Source organism: Brassica rapa, chromosome A07 (genome assembly GCF_000309985.2).
Source record: "Brassica rapa cultivar Chiifu-401-42 chromosome A07, CAAS_Brap_v3.01, whole genome shotgun sequence".
Classification (NCBI taxonomy): Eukaryota; Viridiplantae; Streptophyta; class Magnoliopsida; order Brassicales; family Brassicaceae; genus Brassica; species Brassica rapa.
In genome coordinates, this window is record NC_024801.2 from 12,234,454 (window position 1) to 12,258,831 (window position 24,378).

The window sequence follows — 24,378 nt, forward strand, 5'->3', positions numbered from 1 at the left end:
ATAGACTATGTTGAAAAAAGAAGTTTTAGACAAAAAAAGAAGTGTTTTAAAAAAAAAAGTCAATACCCTGAGAATGAAACATGTAAGGATGATTTATCTCGTAATACATTGTTATACAACACACATTTTATTTTCGAATGTACTTTCAGTTGTAAACACACATTTGATTTCGATAGCTGTGACCTCCTTGTTATCACGAAACAAGTTTTCAGTGGAGATCCAGAGTTCTCAAGAGGTGAACTTTGTCTTTAGAACCGTATGGAGGATAGTTTCAGAGATAGTCTCATAAATCAACATCTTTACGAGTCTATCTCGTTCTTTCCACTGCTTTTCGTTTGGTGGTGTTGAAGAGGAACTGCCGTGAAGGTCATCAGCTATACCAAACGTGAGGCAATGTATTTTAAAAAGCTCTCTCCATGTGTCATAGTTGAACTTTTGCAGATCAAGGACAATTGTGACATGCCCCCGATATGTGTGTGTGATCTTTAAAGGTTTATCGTTTGTATCCATAGGCAATGAGAGATAAGACTGAGTTTAGGAGAGAGATAGAATAGAGAGAAGAGGAGTCGAGAACGTGAGAAAAATGGAGAAAGTGAGACTTGAGAGAAGAAATAATTGGCAGCTAGAGTTTTGCTTACTCTATAAGTTGGTGTATAATAGGTAGAGCTCAATGCCCTTCTTATGTTATTAAGGATTCTATATATAGATTTACATAGGAAATCCTAATCATGTACATGTATATATTTGTATATCTTTATATAGTCTAACAAAGATTACATAGCTTCTTTTGGATCATTCTACATTATATTTTCGCATCTATATTCATTCCGCCCAAGGTACAGATCTCCACCTAGTTGTTTTTATTCTAACCAAAGGCAGTTATGAATTGAAATTAAAGTATACTAGGTTTAAATTGCGGGTGTTAGTTTTTCATAAATTGTTTAATGACGTTTCTAAACACATAGTTTTTTTTTTTTTTAAGTTCCTACACATCAGAACTCAACCCACCCAGATCTGGAAGGACCCGATTCGAATCCCACCCAAAAATTTATAAAACTCGAGTGGAGCTTAATCTCAAAATCCAAAACGCTCGATACCTGAAAGAACTAATTTGCACCCGAACGGATATCGTAATATCCATACCTAACTGATTATGTAAAAAATAAAAATTTCTTTGTTAACTTTTTGAATTTTTGTCACGGGGGAAGAAAATTCATTCAAGCATGTGAAATTATTACAGTTAACACGATGTCAAATTATTATGGTAAAACAATTGATTAAGTAGTTAAAATATAAAAACAATGTAAAAGATATAATAAAACAAAAAAAATAGGTAAGTTCTGCTTTTATTTCTATAATAAATATTTTCAAATTATTTGGAAAATAACAATTAATGAAATAGTTAAGATGAATTAAAATAAGGAAAGAACAACAGATCTAATAAATCTGTTGAAAATAAGATTAGTTCTATTTTGTACTCCAATTTTAATAATATAAATATTTTTTGAAAAAAAATAAATTTAAATAATTCCTCTAAATTATATAAATTTTTAGAAAGAAGATTATATAATATAATGGTTTCATTTTTAAAAATAAAGAATGAAGTATGATATGTTTTTGATTGTTTGTATTATGCACATTGTTTTACTGTTAGTATTTTTTTTATAGATATACCGTTAGTATTTAGATAGGTAGTGAATGATGTTTCACTTTTCATTAGAAACAAAAGAAGTCAAGTTTCTTAATTTGTGTCTAAGACTTTTAAGTATAGTTTCTTGCAAAATTCGAGAAAGAAAAAAAGTTAAGTTTCTTAATTTGTGTATAAAACTTTTAAGTATTGTCTCTTGCAAAATTCGAGAAAGAAAAAAAGTTAAGTTTCTTAATTTGTGTATAAAACTTTTAAAAGAAGCCGAAGGGCTGCCTATAGTAAATGTTATCATTGGGAAAATGTAAAGTTAACAGATAATTCATTCCCAAAGATGTAAGTATATAAAAAGAAAACCCCAAAGAGAGAAAGGAGAGAAACAATGCAGGTATATAAAAAGAAAACCACAAAGAGAAAAAGGAGAGAAACAATGCAGATTTCTATTAAGACGGTAGAGGGAAAAAGCATAAACCTAGAGGTGGAGGATAGCTCTAAGCCCATCGACCTCAAGATCTATGGACCCATCCGTCAACTGGTTCTAGGTTTGAATCCGGATGCGTATCCAACTCAAGACGCAGTCATGCGGATTTTTGTATCGACTATAAAGGAGAAAACATTCATCCTACAAGTGAAGGGGTCCGATACCATTAAAAAAGTCAAGACCATGATCCATGATCAGGGTGGCTTACCGGTGGACCAGCTGAATCTTAACTTTCTTGGCACCACGCTTGAAAACAGTCGCACCGTAGCTTACTACAACATCAAGCCGGACTCCAATCTTGTCATTGTGCAGCGTGGTTGCATCTGCTAAACGTGTCTCTTTGTTTTCCAAAATGTTATCAGTATTGCTTTTGATATTTCCAAACACAAGTAGCTTTAATGGCTTAAACAGTTTCAATATATAATCTTTTGCTGTTAAGAAATCGGTTAAACATTTTTAATGGCTTTATTTATCATTTTTAGTTTATTTTGTGAACTTTCAGATTTTAGTTTTCTGTAAGAAATCAGTATGTAACCATATGATCTAACATTACTTGGCAGAAAAATCGAAGAAAAATATCAGAAGCTGAAGATTTTTTTTCTTTTCAAAACATCAAACCGGAGGATATTATATCTTAGAATGATTAATACGTCGAATATTATGTAAAAAATGTCACTCTTACAAAAGGGATGTTGCTACCACTTCTTTAATTCCCACACAAGTATCAATCAACTGACAAAAAAATCAACACTCAAAACACGATTTGTGGGTTCTAACGCCAAACCTAGCGGTTCAGTACCGTCTGTATCACGTTTCTTTGCGCATTTGTTAAGCCCTGCAGTTTTTTGGTAAACATGCCAAACAGTTCATATCAAGTATTTAAGTTCAAGGTCTTTTAGGTTATACAGAGGATATAAACCATACCTGGCAAAGATTGTCAAACAAAGGTCGGTCTCCACTCGAAAACTTCAACATAAAATCAGCCAGGTAACTTGCTAGATTAATCTGTTTGTTGCGAAACTTGGTGAGACAAATTATAAGATTTGGAGGATTACGTAGAAACACAAAGAGGTTATGTCCAACATATGTAGAACACAAGAGGTCACCTCATTCAGGGGGTCGGTAACATGGAAGTCATCATCACCATCCCCATCATCTTGGTTCTGTTGAAACAATGGTTTAATCACTAATGAGATACGGTTTAATGGTATAGCTTTATAGGTAAAAGAGAAAGAGGACCTCAAAAGTTCGAGCCATTGCTTCAAGTTGGTCATAAGAGGGTTTGCTTGATTGAGAGGCACCAGTTGAACGTAGCAAGTCTTTCTCACCTTCAACATTTACTTCATTGACTTCTTCCCATTCACTATCCTGCTACTCCCAAGAAAGGAATTAGCATCACAAGGAAATTAAAAAAAAGAGTGATCAAGGAAGCATAATCACCTCATCTTCACAACCCAAAACTTGCTCTTGAATTTCAATCAACGTATCAGCTAGTAGTGCCAGTACCTGCCAGAGCCAATAATGTAAAATTTCTCAAACCATGCACTAAATAGTCATGAAATGAAAGGAGGTTAAAAAACTGCAAAAGGCATCACAATTAGTCAAGACAGAAGTGTGTATCCCCAAATAATATACGTATTCTGACTTGTAGAACGTTTAGAGTAAGGAAGGAAACAAAAACATACCTTCATGGGTAAAGGGATGATGGTCCATTGTTCCGGAGCAGATTTAGCTTTTGCGCGCGTGGTTATGCCACCATTTGACTGTACAAGAAATGTAAACAAGTCTCTCTCTATTAGACTGTGAGAGTGAATTGAATTTTCTAAAAATAAATATATAAAAAAGTACAGCAGCATAAGAAGACCTGGATCCGATTGCCTGGGACATTGACCTTGGCGAATTCAGAATGTCTAGTTGACAGTAATAAGGCCAGAGCTGAACAAGTGACTTTGATTTGATATGCCCCCTGTATTTCCCCTGAACAAAGATGCTTTACAAAGCATAAGTTTAAACGGCCGGAAAACCCCACGCATCAGGTAGACAAATAGAATCACACAACTAGATAGCGCAACAGAGAGAGATGCTTGCCTTGTTGTTTAGTCCATTCTGTCATAACATAGGCAAATGAATTTTCATGGCCATCAGCGGGTACGCTAACAAGCAGATTGATAAATTGATCAACGTTTGGAAAACTCATATGGACCTGCAGAAATCAATGGAAAAAATATAGGCCTCCAAGGTTACAGTGTAGGACAGGGAGACTAAACAGCATCTTGCAAAGAAGAGAGGAACCATTATTATTATGCTAAAACTATCCAAGTGAAAGGTGAAGAATACCAATCTGGCAAAAATCAGTAGCAATGAGCTTTTGAAACCCGATATTTCAGCAGACTGCATCCGTCTTACAAGAGCGGCAACCAGATCCTGGACATGGGGTGCCATCTCTGATGGAAGATGCAAGATAAGCTGCAGAATGTACTTCCCAGCGAATAGCGATCCAGAACATTCCAGATCAGGGTTGAGAAGCCTGTCCCAACATTGGAAAAAAAAACAATTTAGACAAAGTGAGACAGTACAATTAAACATATACCAAATGGAAAACATTGAGAAATCAACAACAAAGGTGCTCAAATACACTTTAATCAAATGATTCCAAGAAATGTGGATATACCACCGTATTTATTCAAAAGACCAAATCTTTTATGGTGAATAGATATACCCATGCATACGCAAAATCATCACTGGTTTTCTATTCACATGCGTAAGTATTCACATATGCACAACATAGAAATGCAAAAAGAAAACACAAAACAGCATGCCTACAACTTTTGATGGACGTGAAATAAACCAAACAAAAAGGTTTGTACCTAGAAGCTGCATCAAGCAAACTTCTCATGGTTAAGCTGGGATCACCACTCCAAGAGAGCAATTCTTGTCTTCCACTAGATATAAAAGCTGCCAGACATTCTGTTGCATTCTGACAAATTATGAGAGGCTAGTTAGTGTTAAGTGATCATTTTTAAATAGAAAGCGCTGAACCAAGCTAAGACGTGGAAAAGTTTATCACCTGTAATTCACTATTGTCCTCACTGTGGAGTATGATGCGAATGACAGCATCAAAGCAAAATTCATATGCAGTTTTCACTACATCACTTGGGGCACCCTATACATATGACTAGAAAAATTGTCAGCAAAACACGAGAAATGCTGAATTTTCACTTAGTAACGTTATATGAACATCCAGGTAGTATAACTTGCCTTAAGAAGCATGGTTAAAAGATCCAAGGATCCACTCACTAGTCCTTCAGGTTGTTGATGTGGCTGATTATCACCACATAGATGTCATTTAAAAAGAAACTAAGGAAGAGAAAATAGTACACTGAGGACAAAAAGAACAGGTGAGTGCCTTCTTTAAAGCTGGTCCGATGAATGGTAAAATCCTTGATGTCAGTGGATGCAGACAACCAGGTGAATTCTTTATGGCCTGTGTGACAGCCATACGAAAGACATTAGTCGTACACATAGTTGATTTATTGTTGATTTAATCGAAGCAGTGGTAAGAGATTAACGTAACATGCTACGGAAATTGCATTTCTAACAACGAGATGAATCATAACCACTTTAACTATTTACCTCCAGAACGTCAATTATATCGATACTTATGAAGGGATCAGAGACATGTGCCACCCACACATTAAGAATCACTGGTGAGATAATAGACTCTATTGAGGCTGATGCTTCATGGCCTAGCAAATGATTACATAAAATAATAAATAAGTGAGAACTGTTATGTAACTATATTCTGAATTTTTTTTGTAAAGAGAGATTATGTTGACTTACCAGCCTTAATTGCTTGTTGAAGAGTTTCAAGTACCAAAATCAAAGTTTCATCTGAAGCCTAAGAAAGAATAAAAAATCTCTAGTGACACGAGGAAAATAGAGACACACACACGCCAATTGTGGTTGTCAGTAAAAAAATTTACCTGATGGAGAAGATCAGTGAGAGATGAGAATAAGTTCATGATCTGAGGAAGAATAACTGAACGGTTCATATCAGGTAGGAGCTGCAAAAGTGCCCGACATGCGCCTACTTTCACAGGTGGAGGTCTGTTTATAATGGTATCTAGTAAGTTAGCATTTATTCTCTGTACATAAATATACTACCAGCAGAAGAGCAGGAAACATACACGTCCATGTTAATAGCTCTAACAGCAGCATTGAGGAAGTGCTCAAGAATTCCAGGGTTGATCTGATTAACGTTAAAATAATTCAATTAATACACTACATACTGAGGTTATATTGGAAGAAATGAAAATCAGAAATTACCTCAGAGGAGAATTTAGCGACTGCTGTAAATATGCGGGCATAAAGGAAAGGACATTCATGATACCCTGTTAAACAAATGGTCCAGTCATGCACCACAATTTGAGTACCAAATAAGATAAATAAGTTGGAGCAGTAAATCTTATAAAACCTACCAGTTCCAGTATCTTCCATTATCAATTGCTCAATAAATTTAGCTAAATTAGTATGGTCAGTTCCCAAGTCCTGAAAAGATTATACCAATATTAAGGATAACATGTTTCCCTCCATAATAACTTTTTTGTATTAACATTTCTATGGAAACACGCACCTCAGCATCAACAAGTTGATCGGCAAGAGAAGCCAAAGCATAGAGAGCGGCTTCTCTTATCTACCAAATGGAAAATATATGGGTAGAAAAAAATATATTAACAGAATTTGTAACAATTTTGAGAAAAAAAAGAGAAGTAATAGATTGTCAGACCTTTTAAAAAATACAAGTACAAAGAGAACTAAAGTCCACTTACTCTCCACCAGGACGAAGAACCAGCTATCTTTTCATTTTGGGACTCATGGAACCGCTTTCCAGCAGCATCTATAACGGCGTTGATCCCTTCCCTACCAAAAGTATTGACAACTTCCTCCAGCAAAAGTATACCTGTGGTGCACCAGGTACATATATGTATAGTTACATTTTCATAAATTTTGCATATACATATATGCATATGAGCTCCAAATCTTGTCTCTGACTAAACATAAGCATATGAATTTGACTTGAAAATAGTGAGACAGCTTACCTGATATACGACAACTGAAGCTACCCTCATCTTCATCGGCTACAAACTGATTTACATCCGTTGACCACGTATGAACCTGTAGAGAAGAGATTTGAAAAAAAATAAGATATGTGTGATTCTTTTTAAAGACATGTGCAAGGTTACACATATAACTAATTTGACTATTGCTAGCAAAGCACAAATAACAACAAAAGATTATGTACGATTTTCAGAGACCTAATATAATGGAAAGGGATGACATAACTAGCTACTACACCTTGAATTTGAGCAAGCTCAAGATTAAACAAAGCCGTTTTAAGATTTAAGCAGATTACTGCCGGTATTGTAGTCATCACAGATTTTAAAGACAAAATATAACCACTATATCTTATAATGTTTGAGTAGGTTGAAGATGCATGATTAATCCTGACCTGTTGTTCTGTAACCTGCAGGAAAGCAACAGTTTGATATACTAATTCTCTGACATTACTGGCCAGGACCTGAAATGACGATATTTGGGTAAGAAACCAAAGCAGCATACGACCAAAATGAAGGAGAAAACTGAAAAGGTTGAGCCAAACCTTTGCCAGTCTTCTACTGCTAACGATTGTTGATAGAAACTCAAATAGCTGCACAAAGGAAACAGATATGCAAAATCCAGAGTCAGTTGGGCCTCAAACTAATTAAAATACAAAAACCTATGAGCCGAATGCCCCATCTCTAATCAAAAGATTAAATTCTAAAATGAGAACTTGAAGGAAAAACCTTGATAGTGAAAATGGTAAGTTACCTGGATGACAAAAGTGTCAAGACTCTTTTCTTCACCATCAGAATCATATCTTCCATCATATGAATCTTCAGCACCTTCAACTGACGATCGAAGATAGACTTGTAGAGATGATTCAAATGTGTGCCACAATGGCCTCATAATAGCTGCAAGAATATTATTTTTCAATAACGATGCTTCAGATGCATATGTATGCATAAACAAGGGACATGGGTCACGTGAGAACATACCTATCAGTTCACTTTCCATGAGAAATGGGAAATTCTGTACAAACTGATTCAAGCACTTCAATACCTAATCAGAGCAGACAAAGACAGGGGCCTGTTAAACAATCCCGGCCATTTGATGGGAACAAAATTAGAACAATCAGAAGATGAGATGAACCTCCATTCTTAGACTCCAATCATCAGGATCGTCAGGTTGCACAGGATGTTCCAATATAAGTGAAAACTGATTCATCCAAACCTCAAGTAGAGGAGTCACTAAAGTAGTGGTTTCTGTCTGAATACAAACACTTAATATATGTCAACTGATAACAGAGGTAGTTGAAGCAAGACGAATTTAAAACTTATGTATAGAATGAAAAGTACCTTGTACACACCACTCATTGCTCCAAGAACAGATATACATGAATAAAAAATTGAAAGGGCTTTTCCTCGCATATACTTGTCATAGCTCTACATATACAAAATGATAATTAAGACAGGGGAGTGAACTTCATAAGAGAAATAAAAGAAAGGCGATCATCACTAAAATTATCATTTACGAAACTGGACATGCCAAAAAACGTGATACAAACCTGAGGAGAGGAAACGACTGCGTGCAAGCAAGGAAACAACACAGGTACCAGTGCAGGCACATCTTTGTCATCCAAGTCACCAGAGAGAAGAGCCAAACACCTCAAAGCTCCATGAACTGTTGAGTTTGGCCACAAAATTCAGCGCAAGGGTTTGACTGATCTCAAGAAATTGTATGAAAATGAGAGGTAACAAAGAACTGAACAAAAATATACCTCCATTGATGTTGTTCTGGTCGCTAATCAACTTCAAGAGAAAGGGTAACAGCTCAGGCCACTCTTCTGGCCAATCATAAGTGGCAATTGACGAGATATCCATACTAATAGCCGTACAGATTTTTCGATGAGAGTCATCAAGTGAGCCCAAAAGCAGTCCTCGAATAAGAGCCTAACAGCAAAACCAAAAGAGACTCCTAAAAACTAATGCAGAAGGAAATCCAAACAATAAAACAGGAACAGTGAGAGTACCTTTTCCTCACTTGAGACAAGAGGATACTCAAAATCCTCCTCGTTCTCTCGCCAATGCTTCTTAATGAACTGCTTTAACAAAACAGCAGCTAAGTAACAGTAAGTTAAAGAACTCCACACTATCAACAACGAGGGTCCAGAGAGAGAGAGACAAATCTATGCTTATGTGAAAAGGATATCTGACGCAATCCCAAAGAGAGGTCTTTATTAGCAGCGACCCTGCACAATGCGCTGCCAAACCCTACAAGTACAAAGAATCTAGTAACTATGGTGAAATGAATCCATCAAAAAGCTTTCAACTTTCTGGGGAAAACGATTTAAGGCGACAGACCTGGTTGAAGAGAGGCTTGATTGAGTGAGGTCTCAGCGAAAGAACGAACGTTCTGGTTAGGGTCGAGACTTGCCGTCAAGCAGCCGAGCAGCCACTGCTGATCTTGGTCCACCACCATTGTTTCAATTTTTTTTCAATTTCGCGCTCGATCTTCTTGTAGGAATGTTCGAGAGAGAGACGGAGTCGCCTCTCTCAGATTTTGATGTCGGAGCCTTTATAGAAGAGAGAGAGAGGTGATGAAGAGGAAAGATGATGGAATTATGTTTTAGTACCAATTTAAACCGGATCGGTTTGTCGGTTTAAATTGGTTTGATTCGGTTTTCTGATTTCAATCGAACCGATATTTCAATAATCAAAATAGACAGACGAAGAAGACACATCTCAGTCTTCCTCAAACAAAGCAATTTGATTGTGTTTGAAGAAAATAACTGAATCTTATTGAATAAAATTTAAATGAGAATTGTGTTCTAATTTAGGGGATGAGAAATGGTTTCATCGGTCTACGTAGAAGCTCACAAAACGCCTCCAGTGAGAAAAAAATATCCAAAAAGAAAAGAGAGAAGGGTTAATGATGTTATTGCCGCTTGTTAATGTAACTCTTGATCACTACAATCCCTACGCTGCAAAGAGCCGCCAAGGCTGTTAACTTGAGAGGGAGGAGGCTATTAGATTCCGCATTTGACAAGAAGAAGCTTTTGCTTGATCCGCTTCTCTTGTTGCTTCCTGTTCTTGCTAGCCGTGACCTTTCTGCTGATGAGCTTTCTCTCATCAGAGTGCACAGGTTATCCAGTTGATGCATCACTTGACGCTGCCCACGTGAGAGGGTTGATATCTGGTTGCCACCAGAAAGCGTTTCAAATCAAATGTAAATTTCAAAAATGTATAAATAATGTGAGGTGACTTACCTCTTCCATAAGTGGGGAATCCTTGGCTAACTGGGAAGATGAAGATGAATGTGGCATTATGGAATTTGTCAAACAGCCATTGTCCAGACTTGAAATGAAATACGAAGTTGGAGCTGAGCCATTGCAAACTTCGGCTTGGACTGTCATGCTCTGCTGTGTTGGAGAGTTCTTGTTGCAGCTCAGCTTTGAGTTTAGCTCTTCGATCCGGTTTGTGAACTCATCCATTCTCTCATTGAGTGATGATATTTGTTCCGAAAGCTGAGTCATAAACCCCTACAAATTAAAATTGCACTTGTTTAGTTACAACGAAGACTCTAAAACTGTCACAACAAGGTATGAAAGAGAACAAACTCGAACCTCGTTGGCTGGAGAGTCATGGTTTCTCTCTTCGTACCTCCTATCGCTTGAAGAATAACCAGCAAGCTTGGAAAGATTCTTATCTCTTTGGGTTGAATACGAGTGTGACATGCCTCTGTATCATAAATAGTACAGCTGCTTAAAGGACACATGGATTGGAAGTAACAAATACACTCCTCAAAAGAAGTGTACCTTTTGAGGTTCTTATTTCTCATGGCTACTCTATCTGCAGAGGCTCTCAAGAGCGCTTCCTTTGGGCTTGAACTAGACACCAAATCCTCATCTAAGCTAAGCTTGTGCTTCAAATCATCTGGTAGAGCCTGTAATGGGGACTTCTAATCAGAAACCCACTTGAGATCTAATAGAGAAAATATCATATAGCCTGAACAGCAAATCATACCATTACTTCATTTATCAGTTTTTCAAGTTGGATCTGTTCAATATAGGTGCGCGGAATGAATGATCCTTCCAGTCCTAGCTGCTCTGCAGTGCTCTGTACAAGTTGCCTATCTTTACCTTGCACCTGATGTTATTTCAAATTTAGAATTATATTTCTATAGTCATCATAAAAGCCACATCACAAATTTCTTGAACTATCTGGTGGTGAATGAGTTTTAGATAGACAAACCTGCATGTAGTGACGATTCAGCTGCTCAAGCCAATCGATTTTCACACAAACCTTTTCGGTAGCAAATACATGGCTGTTCCTTTTAAGTATGGTGGCTATTGTGTATCCCAGTGCCATGAGCCCACCAAGTAAGCGAACGCTCACTTCAAAAGTAATCCTTGGGGATATGACAAAAGGAGTATCCGTGACCCATTCCTGGATATCAAAATCACAATCATAAGTATTCACCACATCACTTTAGGCAATCTTAACATTACTGAATCAGAAGGTTGTCAGCTTTGTCAGAAACTGAAAAGTCATATTCATGAAAACATGGAAAGAAAGCCAAACCTCAAACATGAGGCTGTACTTTCCATCTTTATTCCGCATCCTCAAATGTGATTGGCACGACTCTGGATCTTCACCCGGTGGAAGAAGATATATGTCATAGGTTTCCTCCTTATTCTCTGTGTATCCTTCAGAAAGAACAGCCTTGATCTGATCAACAGATACATCTTTTCTTGACTACAACAAATCAACAGCAAAACAAGTTCAGTTTACTAAACGCAGACAACAAATGCATGAACAGAGATTACAACAAGACAGTTTTCAAACCTTCAAGATGTATGTTGGGCTCTGAAAACCAGTGAAGGGGTTGAATTTATTAATGATTTTAATCTGAGCAGTCTGAAGATCTGGTTCTATGAAAGCTTTGTACATCGGATACACCTACATAAACAGTGAAGTTGTTACTTTAAAATACTTCACTACATAACCAATAATAGCCAAGAAGCAAAAATATAAAAGAAATAAAGAAAAGAGAACAAACTGTTTCAGATATCTGATGGATGATCTCCTCAGGCTGTTGGCCTGCACGTTGTATATCACGAAGAACCCTTTTAACAAGATCAAAGTGAACTCCACCAGTAACAGACACACGAAGATCCAACAAAGGTCTCAATTTTTCACTCAAAGCATAGATTCCTTCAATGATCACAATCCTAGAAGCTGGGACATCAAGTGTCCTAACCAAAGTAAAAAAGCATCGCATTAAAAACAATGTCTTCAGTGGAATAACCATAAAGTGATGATTAAATCAATCTGCATCATCCATTACCTATATCCAACACGAGAGCTGGACTTAAAATCATATATAGGAACCTCAACTTGTTTTCCCTCCTTCAAATCTTCAAGATTCTTGAGCAATGTGTCATAGTCCGTTAACCGTGGATCTATAAAAAGTTGTAATAGCTCAATAGATATGAAGAAAACTTGGTTCCTTTTAACTTTCAGATGATGCTCTTACCGTCAAAGTTGCCATCAACAATCCGACTAGCGTCATTATAGTTATCCATCGATATGACAGCAACACTAGGCAGAAAGTTGAGTATCTTCTCGGTAAACACCGTCTTCCCCGCACCAGAAGGACCAGCAACCCCAACCAATATGATCCCATCGTTCTTCTGAGAAAGCAACTGGCAAGCACGGATAACAGCAAAGAAGCCCTTCTCAAACGACAACCGATCCTGAATCGGAACTATCTCGTACCGAACAGAGTCTCTTCTCTTAACCAATTGGACTTGATCCTTCAAAAGACCGTGCCTCTTCTGATGAAACTCGATCCCATTGGTGTCTTGACCCATCATGAAACAATCTCAGAACCTACAAAAAGCGCATTAACACATCAAAAAGGTTGCATTTTTACAGGACATTTTCAGGGAAGAGTTCACATTTACACTTAAAACACACATTAGAGATCCAGAAACGATCAAACAGTTTCATATGAACACTCATGAGCAAGGCAAGGATCACAACAAAAAGGAAACCAGATTGGCGAAAAAAGTGTGAAACTTTGAAAGACCCATCAACCAAAATCGAAAACTTGACGCCGATTTGTTGGAGTTTGTGACTTACGACGAAGAGTCTCGTGTGAATCGAGGATCGTCGCTTTCGCAGAGCAGTTCCGAATTGAATAGAGGAAGGGTTGGGATTTTCGCAGAGAGCCTTCTTTATCGGGGCGAGAGCGATTTCTAGAGAATCTGGCGAAAAGATCTCGTCGACCCACGAGGTTGCATTGAGAGAATGAATGAATGTGAGAGCAGAGAGAGAGAGAGAGCCAATTTAATACCTTTTCATTGTTTTTTGTTTTTGTTAGCTCTTTTAGATAAACTTTGAAAATACACCTATCACTTGTTTACAAAATTCAAATAAAAAAAATACGCCGTTCTTATAGTATAGAGAAATACATCAAACTGGGAGAATCCAAGAAATCAATTGCGCTTTTAAAATAAATGGTTATTAAGCTAAATGACTCTTTAAAATATTGAAAGTTAATTTCAAAAGATATGAAACTGATGTGTTATTAATTTAGGTATTCAAGTTTAGTTTCTTTCATACTTTGTATATTTTTTTTTACAAATCCATGTATTTAATTGAATACAATCTTTTTTGTTTGTAAACTGTTTACTAGTTAAAATGCTATCATATAATCAAGCGAAGACTTCCTCGGCTCTCGGCTCGGTGATTTTGAAAGAGTTTTGGTCTCAATATAGATCCGGGTTTGAATCATGTTAGCCACCTACGATTAAAATAGAGTGGATGTCTTCTGTGGAGACGTATTTAGAGTGTGATTGCTAGTGACCATATGTGCTGTTCATAATCCTATTTATTTTTACGACACTAAATTCACATCAATCAAGCTTTAACAAAAAAATTCAAAATCACAGCTTTTGAAATAATTTACAGCTGTATAAGTGTTCTGTAGAATCAAAAATTCAGAGTAATTTTTTGGAGATTTCTATAAAATTTTAAAGCAATAAAATTTAAACCCACAACAAAAAATCTACAACTTTTTTTTCTACAGCAAAATTTTTAAAGCTACATTCATTACCAATCGGACCCTTAGACGCTAGTCGGATTCCCTCCGGAGTGTTCGGATTATCTGGATTATCAAAAAAAATATATATAAAAAACATAGGTACTTGATATTTTCATGAAAAAGTTTTATGTTTATTTGAGTAATGGCTTCATCATTTAGATAAATATATAAGAGATTTTTGTGTAACTTGTTTAGGTATTTTGGGCAGGTAAGAACCAAAGTACAATAATTGAATTTGTAGCTACTTCCTTTAATTGGTACTCCTTGTAACATTTTATTGAATGTTCTCATTTGCTCAAACTAGAAACTTATTTATATGGAATTTACTCCTTATAAGATTTTATTGAATGTTCTCATTTGTTCAAACTAGAAACTTAGTTTATATGGAATGTCTTTCATTATTTTGGGATGGTCAATGTTCACTTCAGTGCTTTGGTTACGTACGCACTTGACTACTACAATAATTGGTACTTCTTCCAACATTTGATTCATGCGGAAAAGGATCGTCCCAAGCAGTACCGGTCCCGACATGGTGAACAACACAAGCGATTTAAAAAAAAGGCCAATTTTACAAATTTGTGTAAATTCTGTAGTTTTTTTATAAAGGTTTTAGAATTATGTTTGTGAGAGATAAAAATTAAACTGTTTAATTACTGTGTAAACTCTCTGTAGTTAAAATAATATTTATATATATATATATATATATATATATCAATAATTCTTTCTAAAAGCTGATTTATTCAAATATTTTTCGAGGGTTGGAAGCTGGTGCTTTTCATGAAGACCGGCACTGCTCCCAAGTTGGTAAGAATAGTAAAAACAAATAATGGGTATGAGTCATAAACATAACAAATGTTCAGTTTAAGTATCAATGCCGTATATGGATGATTATAAATTCATCCTACTATAAACCACATTGGTAGCATTTTGTGGTTTTATATAATGAGTTATTACCCGTTGAGAATCACATTAATTCAGAGGTAGGAGTTTTTACTTTGTACTATATTGTTGTGTACGAGAATATCTCTAATGGTATTCTATAATTTCTCCTATATTCCACTTTAAAATGTAATCTTTATTATATAGTTTGAATTGCTCTAATAGTTCATTATAATTTTATCTATATTTCATTCAAAAATAGAGTTATTGTATTATAAAATTGGATTTGTTTCAATAGTTTATTATATATTAGAGTTATTCTATAATAGAGTAGAATATAAATGAATGTTGCTTTTCCTTTTAAAAATGGAATAAAAAGATAACAATCTTCTATATTCTATTATAATATATATTATAGAGTAAACCTATTTGAGAAAATCCAATTATATAATAGAGTTATTTTTAGAATGAAATATAGAAGAAATTATAGAATACCATTGATAATAGTTTAATTGGGTGAAATATAAATGAACTTTGTTTTTTTTTCACTCTAAAATAGAATAAAAAGATAACAATTTTCTATATTCCATTTTGTAATTGAGTAATTCTATTATAGATTAAACTATTGGTGCAAATCTAATTCTATAATAGAATTATTTTATTTTAAAATAAAATATAGAAAAAATTATAGAATATCATTAGAAATTGTCTAATTACGCATATCCAATTTTGGTTGCATGATACGTACGTACACTTCAATGTTTTGTTGCTACATATGTTTTCATAGTTTGCATATATAATTATAAGGAAAACCACATGTTACTATGTACTAATCAACCTAAAATACGTAATTAAAGTCAATACAAATATTCTTGCTCTGTTTCTAAATGATCCATGTTTTGGAAAAAAAATTGTTTCAAAAAGATGTATATTATATGTTTTCTATGAAAAAATTGTAAACTTTAAGAAAATTAATTGGTTTTTTTTTTTTTTTTGTCATCAACAAACAGACTCATATAGACTCATTGGTTAATTGGTTTTATTAGATTACTATTGGTTAAAAGTTGTTGAAAATTAAAAATTACAGAAAACGATAAATTTATTATAATGATTTACTGCATTTTATTAATATGTGTGAAAATATTAAAAAATCTATCTTTTAAGAACGGAAGGAGTATTATATAAAAAACTAGTAGAAACAAAAAAAAAAACAAGAAATAGGGAATAGTAGTCTAAGAAATTAATTACAAAGTGACGAGGATCCACATGTTGTCTGCTTCTCTGACTTCGTAAGCCGTACACTAAAATTCACATGCACTGTTCAAGACCCTTTAATTTAGGTTCACTTGAAAATATGGGTCCTATAAACTCTAATTTGTTGGTAGAAAATCTAATTTGATTTAATCTATACATTTAATAGCTCATAAATATGCAATTTGTTTCTTATGGAATCTAATAAAGAAATAAAAAGTGAACCAAAATTCAAATAAAACAAAATTAAATAATAAGCATCTAATTAAAAAGGACAGACATAAATACAATAAACGATTACACTTTCGGCATTTCTCCGACTATGAAAAAGGGTGAGCCGTTCATGCCTTTATGGGACCTTTACATTATATATTTGTTTCTTTCTTCCGACAATCAGATAATTATATTAGACTACACAACAATGTCCAGAGAAAACTATATACTAGTATTTTTGGAGAAAATGATTTTCGTCGAACACGAAAGGCCAACTTCCAGAATCTCATTGTTTTCCAAGTCGACAGAGGTTTGTTTGTTGTGTCTGTATATACTATATTCCATCTGCTCTGCCAGCCTTAAGCCCAGGAAGAAAATAGTTTGGGCTTGTGGTTACAGTTATAAATTATTTAGAGGAGCATAAATTCATTTAGTTCTATTTCAATTGATTAACTTATAATAATAGGTATGGCATCAGTGTACCACCAACCAAAAATAAAAAAACTTAGCTATGGCAGTCAAAACAAAATGTATAGGTCCGATTCCCAAAAGTGTTTGGTGGATAAATGTTATAGTGTACATCTTGTTATTGTTTGGAATTTCTTCAACCGAGGTCGGTTGGGTTTAGTTTTCGATTGACATACATGTGTTTGATTAATTCTCCTTTGTGTATTTGAAAAAAAAAAGATCGTTTTTATTCGAACGTATGACACGCCGACACTACTGATCCTACAAACTGATTGGACAAAAGTCAAAACAACTAATATTGGTGTTCATGAGCTTTCACCTTTTGAATCTTCTTCGAATGTCAACATCAATCGTCCCCCTCAACTCTTCACACCAACACTCAATACACCCCCATGCTTTTTAGCTCTTCAATTTTCCCTACACTAATAATTCGATTAATTTTTCACAATTGGTTTTCAAATTAACCAAATCACATTTAATTAACATAATCATATTTTGTATAACAGATTTTATAATGGTTTAACCCAACTAAAACCTCAATCTAACTTTAGTCCTCACTTAAATAGGTCCGTAGATTAGAATTAAAGGTCATATTATCAAACTTTTAGGAAGACACTTCAAGAATTTAAGAGCCTAGTGTATTGAGTGTTGGTGCCAATAGTTGAGGGTAACCCAATCTTCAAAGTAAAATTGGAAACAAATGGCAAAGACAACAAAAATCTGTAAATAGTATTCACAATATCACAGAAACCATAACTTTTGACAATATTGGACAGAGATATGAGATGTCTAGTGTCTATACCTGTCTAGTTCAAATGAAAAGAAAGTTCCCCTGAGTTATGTGTACATAAAATACATATAGGTAAAGATTGTGGATCATTTGCAAAAATAAAACTTACAAATGGCAAAGTAAACAAACAAAGAAGAACCAAGTTATGAGTGAAGTGAATTGGGGGGGGGGGGGAACTAAAGCAAAACAAAAATACAATTAGAAACACATAACAAAAGGGGAATCGTCAGACATGCACGAATGATGTGGCTAACGATGAATAAATATTTAAGAATCTTAAGACACTGACACGATAATATCAAACTTCTAAAAACCATATACCTAATTATCTTTTCTTTTATAGTTATCTACTGCAAATACCCTAGTAACAAACTGGACAGAGAATTCTAGTGGAATGGCCCAAATGGTGGGAGATGCTTATCCTATATGTAACCAATGTAACCAGTAGGGCTGAGTATTTTATTCGTTAAATTTGACTCAATTCGTTATTCGTCTCGATTCGATCCAAAAATTTTGGATATCCGTAAACTTTCGAATCAAAGCAAATACTAAAAATCAATATCCGTTAAAATCGAAGCAAATCACAAATATTAAAATATTGAAAAGCGGATATCCGATCCGATCCGGCAAAATTATATAATTATTATTCTAACATATGATTTGATAAATTATATTCACATTTAAAAGTATTACATAAAAGGAAGAGAACACATTTATGACAATTATAAATTTTTTTCTTAAGTTTTGGGTTATTAGAATTGTTAACTAAGTTCAAAAAATTTACAAAATATGTAGATTCACTACTTCTTTCAATTTTTATCATATATATCATGTAAAACAATATTTTAAAAAACAAATTTGTATCAAATTTTTAAGATTATTTGTATTAATCAAAATATATAAGATATCCGTAAGTATTCGTAAATATCCGCAAATATCAATTTATTTTCGGGATATCCGTTTTTCCGAATATCCGTATTTTTTGAAGCAAATCAAATCGAAAAATTAGATATCTGTGACATACAAAACAAATCACAAATACCTTTAAAAACTCGGATATCCGATCCGTGCCCAGTCCTAGTAACCAGAACCAGAAGTGCATGTACGCGTCTAATCTACTCTATTAAAATAGAGTCATATTTTTTATCTACTATATACAAGTCTATGTAAGACCATTCATTAGAAATTTAACTAAACATCCTAAAACTACTCATATATGATATTCTTCTAACAAAAATAATATACATCTAAACAATAACATTTCTAGGAAAAGATAAATATATTGTTATTAGGTAATTATCATTTGATTATTTATCATATTTAATATAGACCATATTTTATATATTCCCGTAACTAATTTTGAAATTAAATAGTATAGTCCAATTCTTTTTAAATTATCAAATTATTTTTTTTATATAAAATAAAATAAATAATATTTTATTTGTTGTAACATTTTATGTTGATATTTTTAGTAAAAGTAAAAACATTAAACTGAAATATAATATATTGAATAAAATAATACTTTAAAATATAACAAAAATAATTTAATTTATTCACATAAAAACATTTTGAGAATAAAAATTTCTAAACAAAGAAGCTAATAATTTTTTTATTAATTCATCTAAACTAATGTTTAAAATTAAACTATTAATATTGATTTTGTGTTTTAAAGAAATAAACAAAAATACTTCATTAATATATGATTTGTACAATATCATCAAACAAATTTCAACAAATATAAAATTTCAAAATAAAAATTATACATAAAATTGATATTAGATATATATCTTTATAACATATTTTATATTATAAATATTAATTTAAAAATATAAATATATCCGCACGGATGTGCAGGTTAATATCTAGTTTAGATTATATAACAAAAAGTTCTCAAAGGAATACAGGCCTGCCAATAATTTTATGAAGTTAATTGCACAGTAGTATTAGTCAATGTTATTATAAACAAGTCACAATAGTCAATCATAATTTTACTAATATCATTTATTAATATAAAATTTGATATCCAAAATTAATTCTTATTTAATAATACAATTAATCATTATATGTATTAGCAAAAAAAATTATAATCAATCCTAACAGTTCTTATAAATATTACTATTTTCAACATAACTATAAATTATATTTACATATAAATATTAACAAAATTTTAATGTGAAACAATAAAATAAAAGTATGCCCCCTTAAAATATATGCCATAATCGATTGCTTGAATGGTTTGTCTTATGGACCGGTCTTGAACATGGTATATAGATTGTGAAGCAGCTGGAATGATCATAAAATTTAATACACATTTTGTGAGTGATGAATAGGGGACAGACAAATCAAGATTTTGGTGCTAAATGACACATGCCCTTTTTCATAGCATTTCACAAAACAACAAGATAAATGATTTTACTCAGCCAATCTATCAAAAGTTTTTTGCTAATTCATTCTGTTTCTTCTAGTGATTAAGTTACCAACAAGAAAATGAATTTTTGATCTAAACTCACCACTTGTTATCAATTGATTTAGAGATATAACACCAACAACTAGTCCAACATGCACTAAAGAGCCAATCCACAGAGTGTCCCGTCCTTTTTCACACCGACTTGCCAACCAAAGTTAACAATTAGTTCAAGCCAGTGTCTGATGATGATGCTTTCAGAATCTGTGACACATCAATAGTCGAAACCTATAAATAAATGAATGGTGACAATAATAGCGACGTACAATGACATTCCACAGTCACACACGTAGGATTGATAGAAAGAGACCCACATGAGAAAATCCAATGAGTCCAACCCTGTTTTTCAGACATTACCGAATAGTACAAACTGTAACAAATCCTAAGACACACATCTCTCCAAGTTCGTTAGACCCACTGTAGTACCACCCCTTTTAGAATTGTTTCTTAAAGAAAGCAAACTGTTTTAAGCCCAAAGCTAAATAACTTTCTTTAGCTTTACTTAAAAATTAATCAAAGTCAAAACAAAACAACCCTTTTGTATTATGGACTATCTCATCACACACTTGAATTTGCTAGCTGTCATCAAGATGGCCTCCATTGAAGAACATTTTAAGGTGATGACGCCAGAGAAACAGGGAACGTAATGAAGGCAATTTATATTCAAGCAACCCCTTTGTAATATGGACTCGATAAGTATGGACTCAGTAAGTATTTTATGTGACAGTTGTTATACTCCTTTTAGTTCTGTCCTTATCTTAAGAGGAAAATAAAATGACAACTAAAATCCAGTTGGGTTTCACCTTTCATTCAATTCATTGAGACAGCAAGAAAAGGCTGCAACGATTTTAAAGATAGTAAGAGGATTGGAGGAGGAAGAAGAGTATTAAAGGAATGAAGAAGAGAAACAGCTCTTAACCTACTTAAGTAAATGCCTTCTTTTAGTCCTTCTTGCTGTTGAGGTGGGTCTCTTCTGCTTTCCACCTCGAAAGCTGATCTTTAATACTATTTAAGATAGCATGTGATACATAAGAGATAAGAAAGAGTACAGAGAAGTTAAAACTTACTCGAGTCATATGAATATTATCAATTAAGAAGAGCACATGATAAGTTCAACTTATGAGCTCACTAATGACAGAGCTCAGAAGGATGATTCTTATTTTGTGGATATTGATGTGTCCTGACTCTAGACTAGATTACAGGTTGTTAGTAACCAATATATTTGTTTAAGGAAAAGTTTAGATAAATATAAATATTATTATAGAAAAAGATGAGGATAGGCTTTTAATTCTATATGAGAGACTACTTTATATTGAAGAAGGCACTAACCTTCCTTGGTTGACATATATCTGCAATGGCTTTGTCTGGTAGTGCTTCAATTGAGTGAAAACAATGGTGCTAGGGGTTGCCATGTGGGTGAAACTTACTCCTTCTCTTCAATTATATGAGGCTTCTAATAGGCTCCGGCTTTTCTTGATACTTGGAAAAAAAATTCTATTTATTGATGATGGAAGAGCAAAACCAAAGAGAGACCGAGACACAGCCTAAATCAGAGAGTAAAGTGGTGAAGTGGATTGAAATAAACAAGGTATGTAACTAGACAAATCTAGTTATCTTTTGTGTGTGTGTCCATATATGCTAACATTGAAACCTTGGTTTGTTCTCTTCTTTACGTTGATCAAAGCCATGGAGTCCCCTAGGAACCATGTAGGCTCCGAGGAGGAGGAATACAGCAGTTGTGAGTCAGGGTGGACTATGTACATAGGAGACGCCATTCAAGGAAATGACCATTCTACTGTTGTTGTTGATGATAATGATGATGATGAGTCACATGTAAAATATGCCGATGATGGTTATGAGAATGATGATGGTGGTAAAGAGAGTGATGATTCGATGACCTCTGATGCATCTTCAGGGCCTAGCAATCACCTTCCAAACAACATCAACAAACATGCAGCTAGGAAGAATGGTTCTAAGCAAGTCTACATTGAAAAACGCCAACCTAAAGAGAAAACATTAAGCAATGAAGGAGAAAAATCAGAGGTCAAAGCTAGAACAAGAACAAGTGCAGCTAGCCGTGTCCAGAGTAGAGGCAAGGTGAGCAAAACCAAATGATACTCATGAGAAGAAGATATAGTGGTTCACATAGAATCCAAATCCTGTAATGAAGAAAGATGTTTAAGGTCCCTCACCAATCCTGTTGTTTGCCTTTAATAAGCCATGTGTGTAGGTAGTTGCTTTGTTTTCATTTGCCGGAATATGTTTTTTTTTTTTGTAGATGCTATCCCAAATAAGTTATCTGCACGGTTCTCCGTTCAACCCTGTTAATGTTATACCATATGTACCATGTTCTTCACATACATATCTTCATCTTCAACACATCAACCACTTGATAACCAAATCTATACCATTGAAAAGCAAACACTATTTATAAAATATAAACTAATCATCTTTTTCCGAGAAAAAGAAATGATCATGGAATATGAGTATGGCAAAGAGGTTGATTACTAAACAGGAGTTTCTAAGATTACCAATATTGTTTCTATGATGTGTGGCTCAAGTAGCTAACAGCAGAGCTATGCTTGCTAACAGAAAAAGTCCTGCTACGTTCAAGAGCTTCACATGATTCTTCTACAAAACAAGAAAACATAATCATTCAAAATATGTCACTTTCGGTTACTATAAACTATTTGAAACCACATCTTAAAAAACTATTTGCATAACAGGAAATGAGTTATTAGAAAAGATCAGAAACGAACCTGTTGTCATTTCTTTCGCACGTTGTCAACACAGTAGAACCACACCCATCAGAGAAAGTTAAAACAAACATGACATATATTAATTGCATTTATAGTAGCTAAAAGAAACAGTTTGCTGGAAAGTTATAGTTAGAGATGTAACATATAAACTAAAAGATAGAGACAAGTTCTTGCTTGACAAATTCAACTGACAGCTATACCAAAATTTGCTGTTACAAGATGCGATCTGTTACATGGAAAATGAATTAGCTGGTATACATATATCATTGAGCCCTAGATAAATCATTGCAAAAGTATTTAAGCTTAATGAGGCACACAATTAATGGGAACAGAAAACAACAAAAGAGACTCTAGCTGGCAACTTTCCAGAAGAGGAAGACCCTCACGTTGGTGTTATTCTCAGGTCGCTTTCGGACTATTGTATAATCTACAGTTCATGATAATGCACGTAGGAGCAGTATACAGATAGATGAAAATGAAAGATGAGCAGTCCCAACCTAATTACGTGACCCACAAAACGTAAGATACATATGAGAGAATGTTGCTTGGTGAAAGCATGCACCACTGAACTTGATTGAAGGACCAGATTGGCTCAACGAGTAAAGGCGAAGAACGAAGCATTTGTGGCAACAGTAGCATGTGCACATTCCATTCCTAGTTGACAGTGACACCAAGAAAGATTAGTACGTAAAAGCATTTGGACAACCAAAGAGAATACAATAGTGTCTTGGTACACCAAACAACCACCAGTTATTATTGCTTTGCCAAACAGTACCTAAGCCTAACAGTACCTAAGCCTAACAGTACTATTACAAAACAAAACAAAGTTCAAAAGCTTTCTGTAAAAAAAGTAATGTCTTCAAGTAACCAGGCCAATAACTGATATGGGGTTTCCAGGATCAGAAGAGAAACTGTATGAAATCCAACCAGCACATCAACCCTTAAGAGCATTTCCAACTTCCCTTAAGAGCATTTCCAACCAGCACATCAACCCTTAAGAGCATTTCCAACTTCCCTCAGTCACACTCACAGCACTATAATGATTCAAAAACAAAGTTGTCAGGACAGAGAATACTCTTTTTTTTTTTTCCAGTTCTAGCCTCTCTCGTTATAAAATTTGAATGTTACATTTGATTTTCCTCATTAATAGGCTCCCTCTACGTTGATCGTTATGAACTAGTATCAAGATCAAGTTTCCAGAATTGTAATTTCTGACCACTT

At 34.2% G+C, this 24,378-nt stretch overlaps 4 protein-coding genes and 1 non-coding gene across 16 annotated transcripts; 2 read left to right on the top strand and 3 right to left on the bottom strand.

The window, feature by feature from the left end:
- Positions 1-248: 248 nt before the first annotated feature.
- LOC103829172 (polyubiquitin-D-like) lies at positions 249-2,581 on the top strand. The gene has a single exon (XM_033275158.1). The coding sequence runs from the start codon at positions 2,028-2,030 to the stop codon at positions 2,454-2,456; it is 429 nt and encodes a 142-aa protein (XP_033131049.1). The 5' UTR covers positions 249-2,027; the 3' UTR covers positions 2,457-2,581.
- Positions 2,582-2,727: 146 nt separating this feature from the next.
- LOC103829173 (importin-9) lies at positions 2,728-9,950 on the bottom strand. 2 transcript variants are annotated; one of them, XM_009104836.3, is made up of 33 exons: positions 9,587-9,950; positions 9,435-9,496; positions 9,256-9,348; positions 9,004-9,175; positions 8,791-8,906; positions 8,582-8,668; positions 8,376-8,492; positions 8,222-8,285; positions 7,995-8,137; positions 7,786-7,833; positions 7,636-7,704; positions 7,226-7,301; positions 6,956-7,086; positions 6,760-6,819; positions 6,605-6,674; positions 6,453-6,517; positions 6,314-6,375; positions 6,110-6,233; positions 5,967-6,024; positions 5,760-5,872; positions 5,533-5,610; positions 5,385-5,447; positions 5,194-5,289; positions 4,994-5,103; positions 4,464-4,653; positions 4,215-4,329; positions 3,991-4,103; positions 3,812-3,889; positions 3,567-3,632; positions 3,366-3,494; positions 3,233-3,289; positions 3,051-3,131; positions 2,728-2,961 (listed from the first exon to the last, which is right to left on the bottom strand). In XM_009104836.3, exons 1-33 carry the CDS (start codon positions 9,702-9,704, stop codon positions 2,911-2,913), a joined length of 3,075 nt encoding a protein of 1,024 aa, XP_009103084.1. In that variant the 5' UTR covers positions 9,705-9,950; the 3' UTR covers positions 2,728-2,910. The 2 variants fall into 2 exon arrangements, with proteins under 2 accessions (XP_009103084.1, XP_009103082.1); XM_009104834.3 differs by having other exon boundaries at positions 9,256-9,324; positions 9,408-9,496.
- A 50-nt stretch (positions 9,951-10,000) lies between these two features.
- Positions 10,001-13,710, bottom strand: LOC103829174 (inorganic pyrophosphatase TTM2). Its single transcript, XM_009104837.3, has 12 exons — positions 13,370-13,710; positions 12,762-13,117; positions 12,573-12,687; positions 12,285-12,480; positions 12,071-12,184; positions 11,807-11,980; positions 11,477-11,671; positions 11,249-11,371; positions 11,041-11,168; positions 10,849-10,963; positions 10,492-10,764; positions 10,001-10,418 (listed from the first exon to the last, which is right to left on the bottom strand). Exons 2-12 carry the CDS (start codon positions 13,099-13,101, stop codon positions 10,161-10,163), a joined length of 2,031 nt encoding a protein of 676 aa, XP_009103085.1. The 5' UTR covers positions 13,102-13,117; positions 13,370-13,710; the 3' UTR covers positions 10,001-10,160.
- Positions 13,711-17,255: 3,545 nt separating this feature from the next.
- LOC103829175 lies at positions 17,256-24,096 on the bottom strand. Of its 11 annotated transcripts, XR_004449311.1 has the most exons (7): positions 23,158-24,096; positions 22,930-23,029; positions 22,591-22,800; positions 22,050-22,400; positions 21,728-21,942; positions 21,322-21,403; positions 19,957-20,602 (listed from the first exon to the last, which is right to left on the bottom strand). It is a non-coding gene; the product is annotated as an uncharacterized LOC103829175 (transcript). The 11 variants fall into 11 exon arrangements; XR_004449308.1 differs by adding an exon at positions 17,256-17,566 and having other exon boundaries at positions 20,445-20,542; positions 20,665-22,400; XR_004449310.1 differs by having other exon boundaries at positions 19,957-20,542; positions 20,665-21,942.
- LOC103829176 lies at positions 21,771-22,726 on the top strand. The gene is made up of 2 exons (XM_009104838.3): positions 21,771-21,986; positions 22,083-22,726. Exon 2 carries the CDS (start codon positions 22,085-22,087, stop codon positions 22,511-22,513), a length of 429 nt encoding a protein of 142 aa, XP_009103086.1. The 5' UTR covers positions 21,771-21,986; positions 22,083-22,084; the 3' UTR covers positions 22,514-22,726.
- Positions 24,097-24,378: the final 282 nt, after the last annotated feature.

Bases quoted from the DNA above. Each gene is read 5' to 3' on its own strand.
- LOC103829172 (XM_033275158.1), top strand. From the start codon at position 2,028: ATGCAGGTATATAAAAAGAAAACCACAAAGAGAAAAAGGAGAGAAACA.
- LOC103829173 (XM_009104834.3), bottom strand. From the start codon at position 9,704: ATGGTGGTGGACCAAGATCAGCAGTGGCTGCTCGGCTGCTTGACGGCA. The intron at 6,518-6,604 runs GTAGGTTTTATA...TTTGTTTAACAG, and splicing joins AATGGAAGATACTGGAACTG to GGTATCATGAATGTCCTTTC. The intron at 5,290-5,384 runs GCAAGTTATACT...TCATATGTATAG, and splicing joins TTTTAACCATGCTTCTTAAG to GGTGCCCCAAGTGATGTAGT.
- LOC103829174 (XM_009104837.3), bottom strand. From the start codon at position 13,101: ATGATGGGTCAAGACACCAATGGGATCGAGTTTCATCAGAAGAGGCAC. The intron at 12,688-12,761 runs GTAAGAGCATCA...AACTTTTTATAG, and splicing joins TGTTGATGGCAACTTTGACG to ATCCACGGTTAACGGACTAT. The intron at 12,185-12,284 runs GTTTGTTCTCTT...CTGTTTATGTAG, and splicing joins TCCATCAGATATCTGAAACA to GTGTATCCGATGTACAAAGC.
- LOC103829176 (XM_009104838.3), top strand. From the start codon at position 22,085: ATGGAGTCCCCTAGGAACCATGTAGGCTCCGAGGAGGAGGAATACAGC.